Here is a 6,634-nt window from a genome sequence, read left to right on the forward strand (position 1 = left end):
CACATTTTGAATATAATGGAACCAGATTTTTAATATAAAATAAAATTTCTTTATGTAATGGAACCAGATTTTTATATAATATACCACATTTTTCACTTATAACGCAACAAAACTTTTTATATAATATTCCCGAATAATATAAAACGAACAAACGACGGCTTTTTTATTATAACGTGAGTATGTCTGTTCATATACCGGTAGTCTTGGGCAGGAGCTATTGTCTGCTCTGTTGTTGCTTCTGTTTCCACGTGTACATTGCTTTAGAGCTCTCTGTCCAAAAACATCTTGTGAAATAAAGAATCAGAAATTCATTTAAATTCTGAATTGATCTGAACTTAATTGTGTTTCCTCAAATGGACGTCCCAAATTCGGGAAAAACAGATGAAAAAAAGTTCGAAGAAAAAACACGTTGATATCCACTGTAAGTCCCATGTGCAAATCGCCATTCAACAGTGACCATGCACTACCGAAACGATTTGCTTGTTCGCACATACATTTTTTTAGATGCAGCGAGGAATTTGTGTTTCGAAAGTGTAATTGTTTCTTTTATTTAAAAGTATTTTCCCATTTCAGATCATGTTAAGCCAAAAAAGGGAATGCATTTAGTGTGGAATATGTAGAGATGCCACACTAATTGAAGAAGGACAATCAGTTGATGTGTCGTTAATGTTCCGATTGGAACTTTAAAGAACACGTTGTTTAACCCAGCCGGGATAACGGGAAAATACACGAGACTTGATTTGCTTTAAACACTTTTATTCAACGTCTTTCTCTCTGCGTCTTACAGTAATCCACTCGCTGCTCTGACAGCCTCGATCCTTCCGCCCCCTTTTTGTCCGCTCCTCCGCGCCATTACATTCTCCTTCATTTACGCGTTGCCAGCTCGTTTTTATGGATCGGTTGATCCGTAACATCGTCCACCATCTCCGGCGATCCTTGTTCGTCGATGGTCTGCAGCAGGCATAATTTTGTGATCGGTCGTCGGTATTCTCCCGTCTCTGTCCGTACCTTCACGCTTCTCACCGTTTCCGCTCCTAACGTGCTAGAGGTGGTTGTTTCTATCACACGTCCGGTTGGCCATCCGCCGCGCGTAGTATTTTCGTCCACCAATAACACCAGGTCTCCTGGTCTCCCACTTGCACATTCCTCTTCCTTTCCGTCCACTTCCTTCTTTCCGTCAGGGCTGGGACGTATTCTTTCAACCATCTTCTCCAGAACGATTCAGCTAGTTCCTGAGCCGCCAGGTATCGCCGCCTAGATAAAACGTCCGCTGCTTCTATCACGTCGGGGGGAATGTGTGGATGCGCTCGTAGAAGTAAAAAATGATTTGGCGTCAACGGCGCGTTGTCTCTCGGATCAACGCTCAGGTGCGTCAGTGGCCTGGCGTTAAGCATGGATTCCACTTCGATTAAGGTGGTGTTGAGCACCTCTTCGGATACGGTTTTCGCCCGCAGAACGGCTCGTAGCGCTGTTTTGGCGGACCTAACCAAACGTTCCCACGTTCCACCGAAATGTGGAGCGTGCGGCGGGGAGTAGTGCCATTGCACACCTTCTTCCGCAAGTTTTTTTTCAATTTCTCCCTTCTCCTTCAACGTTTCCAAGGCGGAGCGCAACTCATTTTCTTCTCCCGCGACGTCGTCGGAGCTGTACAAGCTCACCGGGGGGCTGTGCAACGATGATGCTTTCTGGTAGGCCACTCTCGACGCTCCTTCTTGGATCTCTTTTCTTCCGGCGACAAAATTAGTACCATTATCACTGTAAATCTTACTTGGCGATCCCCTTCTGCTCACGAATCTGCGATAGGCCATCAGAAATGAATCGGCGTCCAGTTTCCACGCCACCTCGATATGAATTCCTCGCGTCACAAGACATGTGAATATACACCCATATCTCTTTTCAACGCGCCGTCCAACTGTCACGAACAATGGTCCAAAATAATCCACTCCTACGTACGTGAAGGGGGGGAGGTACGGCGTAGTGCGGTCTGCCGGAAGCGATGCCATCTGTTGTTGGAGTGGTCGGCTATGATCTCTCCGACATTGCATACAGGACTCCACGTACGCTCGAACGGCTCGACGCCCTTTAACGATCCAGAATCTGGCCATTAGTTCACATAGCGTCCGCTCCGTCTTTCCGTGATGAACGCGTTCGTGTGCGTCTGCTATAATTAGACGCGTTAATTTTTCTTTGGGGGGTAGGATCATTGGGTGTTTAGCGTCGTAATTTAGGGCAGCGAATTCTAACCTACCACCTACACGTAGCAAGCCGTCCTTTCCGAGGAATGGGCTAAGCTTTATAAGTGATGATGAACGCGGTATGGGATGGTTTGCCGTGAGTGCTGCAATTTCTTGGTGGTAATTTCTAGCTTGCACATTCTCGACGCATTTTCTCAGCGCGGTTTTAAACGGATCTTCTTCTCTTTCTCCTACTTGCGGCTCTCTCGTTTCTGTAAGCAGTTGAGTTAACGTGGTTGATCGTTCGATCAGTTCCGTAATAGAATCCAGATGGCCGGCGTTCACAACGATGTGAATTTCTTCTAACTATTCTGCAGCGGCTTTAGATTTTTTGCTGTCTGGCCACAGTCTGGAATCCTCCCTGAGAAAGGATGGCCCTTTGAACCAACGGTGAGCGCCATCCAATTTCTTCGCACCCTTTGTTCCATCGTCGGCAGGATTTAGTCTCCCAGGTACGTGTCGCCACTGGTCTGCTGTAGATCCGCTTAGGATGAGTTCTTTCCGGCTTGCGATGTAGGAGTGGTAGAACGCTGTTTCATCTTTCAACCAATGCAGGACCGTGGATGAATCCGTCCACCACGTTACCGCTGATATCTCCTCTCTTGTAGCTTCTTTTACACGTAGGGCCAATCTAAAACTTAAAACGGCTCCCAATAATTCAAGGCGAGGGATCGTCTGCTGCTGTAATGGCGCAACCTTTGTTCTGGCTGTTACCAAGTTGACGTCGACTATCCCGTCGCATTCTGAGCGTAGGTACACGACCGCCGCATACGCTCGTTCTGAGGCATCGGTAAACGTGTGTAGCTCAAACCGGGTTTTCTGGGGGTCGAATTTTGCTGGTCTTAAGCACTGTCGTATCTTCAACTCTCGTAGTAGCGTCAGTTCTTGTGCGAAGGTTTTCCATCTTTCGGTTATGCTGCTTGGAAGTTCGTCGTCCCACGACAGTCCACCCTTTTACTTTCTTCCTAGTCGCCAGATGTCTTGAATGATTATCTTCGGAATCACGGTGACGCACGCCAGAAATCCCATTGGGTCGAAAATACTGGCCACTGAGCTGACGATCTTGCGTTTAGTATCCGCATCCTTCTCGATGTTGAGCAGAAAGGTAAACGTGTCGGACTCTCCTTCCCAGATTAGTCCCAGGGTCCTTTCTACTGGCAGGTCATCTAGATCGATGTTTAACGCCGGTTTGGCTCGAAATTTTGGTGGGAATGAGAGCCATAGTTCTCTTGACGACGTCATCGCTTGAGTTAGAGGGAAACCACCTTTTTTTAAAAGTTCAATCAAACGGTGACAACAGGAAATGGCGGCGTCTGCATCATTAAATGAGTCTAGATAATTGTCCACGTAAAAGTTATTTATAACCTTGTCGGCTATGTCTGCGTATTCTGGGTGGTCATCGGCTAGACGTCGTAAGACGAACGAACATGATGTGGGTGAGGAAGCGGCCCCGAAGATCTCGACCATCATTTGGTATGTCACCGGTGGCCCACTATCTCCTGGCCGTCGCCACAAGTATCGGAAGGCAGCTTGATCCTTTTCTCTCACGCGAACCTGTAAAAACATCTTTTCAATGTACATGGAAATCGGACAGGGACGTTCCCTGAATTTGACTAGCAGGTCGTGCAGATTCGTTAGTAGCGACGGTCCATTAATGAGGCCGTCGTTGAGGCTAACTCCTTCATGTCGGCTGGCAGCGTCGAAAACTAAACGTGGTTTATATGGCTTGTTTGGTTTGATAACTAGGAAATGCGGAAGATACCACGTTCTTCCCACCGGGCCCTCCAATTCAGATCGAGTCAGTCGCCTGGCAAATCCCGCTGCTACGTTTGCTTCGATTGCTTGCGTGTACTTGCTCGCAAAATCCGGGTCCAGTCTAAATCGATTTTTGTTGCGTTTGCGGCGAAGCGCGCTCGTTCTGTTGTTTGGTAGGCGGATGTCTTCCGTCTTCCACGGTAGTCCCACTTCGTACCTATCGCCGAGGTTTCGTATCGTTTGGGTGAGAATTTCAATCGCTCTAGCCTCTTCTGCGCTATGCCGCTTTTGTCGTTTTGTTGTGGAGTTGAACAGTTCCGGTGTCCACCAGAGCTGGACCGCTTCGTCTGCTTCATCTTCTTGCCATACGGCTGTTGCTGCGCATGTTGTATTGACCAGATCAGGATTGGTGGCTGGCTCGTATGAAATCTCACCCATTGCTGTCCATCCGAAAGGTGTTAAAACTGCGACTGGCCCACCTCTGTCCGGAATTCGGCTCTCCAGCTGTAGTAGCGCTCTTGGTGTGTTGGTCCCGACAAAACAGCCAATCTGTTTGGAGTCGACCGCCGGTAAATCAAGGTCTCGTAAGTGGCTCCATTTCTGCTTCTCCTTTTCCCAATTCACGTAGAAATCGGCTCCTTTTAGCTCGGGAACTACGAGGGCGCGTTCCACATCAAAGAGTGGCTTTCTTGTTTTACACGGTGTAATTTGGCAACGTACGATACTTATCGGCAAGGAAGGTGCTGCTCCGAAAAATGCTCCGATCCTGCGTGGTATCGTCTTCCCTTTAAGCCCCAGCACGTCCGCGACTCTTCGAGTGATGAGTGTGGTGTTACAACCGGTATCTAACAGCGCCAGCACTGTTATGCTCCGAGGGCCGTTATGTATTTGGATCCAGACATACAGCGGTAGATCGATGGTTTTCTTCACGACTCCGAGGCAGGCCGTGTCTGGATTCAGGTCTAGTCATTTTCGCGCTACTCGGTCTGCTCCGTGAAGCAGTGTATGATGATGCTGGCCGCAATTGGCTACACCACACGTCGCATCTGTTTTCCGGCATTCGTTACTGTTGTGGTTCCTCCCCAAACATCGGAAACAATTTTTAAGATCGTATACAGCTTGTGCTCGTTGAGTAGGTTCCATGCTGATAAACTTGGGGCATAATGCTAATCGGTGACCGGGTTCTAATTTACACAGGCCACATTTATTATTTCCGGGATGTTGATCTGCATCCTTTTCAGTTGGCTTTTGGTCAATGAAATTCACCGTCGGTTGAAACATTCCAAGGCGTGGTTTCGGTGCTGGGATCGGATTTAGCCTCAGCTGCCGGGTCATGTCTCGTACGTTTCTGGTGCTCATCAATTCTTCTTCTATCCAAATATCTAGGTCGCGGAGCGTAGGTACCTTTGGTAGCAGTTTATGCATTTTTCTTCCCCAGCGTGTTATCATTGATGGTGGTAGCTTATGGACTATCTCGGCCAATGCCACGCTTGAATTAAGCTCGTGACCGTATCCAGCTGCTTCGAGCGTCGTTACCGCCCCGTGCAATTTTGCCGCAAACTCGTCGACTTCTTCGCTTTCTCTTAGTGACGGGAGCTCCATGAGACTTCGTATGTAGCTTCTAACCACAAGGTGCGGATGTCCGTATTTCCGATGCAGTTCTTGGAGGGCATCACGGTAAGCCATCGGCGTCGTCAGTACTTGGCTCATCCCTATTCGTAATCGATTTTCTAGTCTTGAATGCAGCATTGCCAGGCGTTGGGCGTCAGAAGTGAAGACGTCGTGCACCATGCTCTTGAATGCTTGTATGAACATGGGCCAGTCTTTTGGGTCGCCTCCGAATAGTGGTAGGTTGGGTAGCATGGCCATGGTTACTAACTGCTGATTTTCTGCACCGGTGCTGACTTGGTTGAATGGCTGGTAGATCCAGGCATCGATTAGTACTCCTGAGTGTCTTACTTCTGATGTCGATTGGTCGGGTGGATAGCTCAGTGGTGTGATGTTCAACGGCGGCCCTGGGTTACTATTTTGTCCCGTCTTGGGCGTCGAATTTAGCGGTCTTCCGGCTGCCCGCTTTCATCCGTCCGTTTACGCGCTATGGCCAACTCGGTCTCGATTGCTTGTTGTTCTCGTTGCGACCGTCTGCGAATATCCTCAACACGCCTGGCTTCTTCTATCCGGGAGTCTTCGAGATCGTCTTCCAGTTTTCTTTTCTTAGCGCGAAGCGTCGCTTCCAGCGTCCTTGGGCTCCTCGGGTTCACGATCGGCTCCTCATCTCCGCCGCCAGTCTGGTCGTTCTCGTTTATTAGCCGCGTCATCTCGGCCAATTTTCTTCTATAGGCGGTGTCTAGATCTTGGGCCCATTTAGTCGCCTTTTCGTTCTCGTCTCCTTCGAAGGCCATCTTGTTGACGTACGTGGTGTGGTGTCGCATACACTCTTCGTATATTTCGGTCATATTCTCTCTGTGTACCATTAGCGCGGCTGACGGTCCTCTTCTTTCCACATGGGTGTCGATGGTTCTCAATAGTCGTGTGAACCTAGCCTTCGTTATCATTCACAGCTTCTTAATTACCTCTGGTTCTTGGCTTTCCTCTTCTAAATCTGACATGGTGTCGTTCCTGTTGATTTGAAACGTTTAGTAAAT

General features: G+C 48.4%; 2 protein-coding genes across 2 annotated transcripts; both read right to left on the reverse strand.

Annotated features, from left to right (window-relative positions):
- Positions 1-1,061: 1,061 nt before the first annotated feature.
- LOC124326944 lies at positions 1,062-4,959 on the reverse strand. Its single transcript, XM_046785658.1, has 4 exons — positions 4,894-4,959; positions 3,193-4,673; positions 2,651-3,138; positions 1,062-2,446 (listed from the first exon to the last, which is right to left on the reverse strand). The coding sequence occupies exons 1-4, from the start codon at positions 4,957-4,959 to the stop codon at positions 1,062-1,064; spliced, it is 3,420 nt and encodes a 1,139-aa protein (XP_046641614.1).
- LOC124326945 lies at positions 4,956-5,858 on the reverse strand. The gene has a single exon (XM_046785659.1). The coding sequence runs from the start codon at positions 5,856-5,858 to the stop codon at positions 4,956-4,958; it is 903 nt and encodes a 300-aa protein (XP_046641615.1).
- Positions 5,859-6,634: the final 776 nt, after the last annotated feature.

The sequence above is a fragment of the Daphnia pulicaria genome, chromosome 2 (assembly GCF_021234035.1).
Source record: "Daphnia pulicaria isolate SC F1-1A chromosome 2, SC_F0-13Bv2, whole genome shotgun sequence".
NCBI classification, from domain to species: domain Eukaryota; kingdom Metazoa; phylum Arthropoda; class Branchiopoda; order Diplostraca; family Daphniidae; genus Daphnia; species Daphnia pulicaria.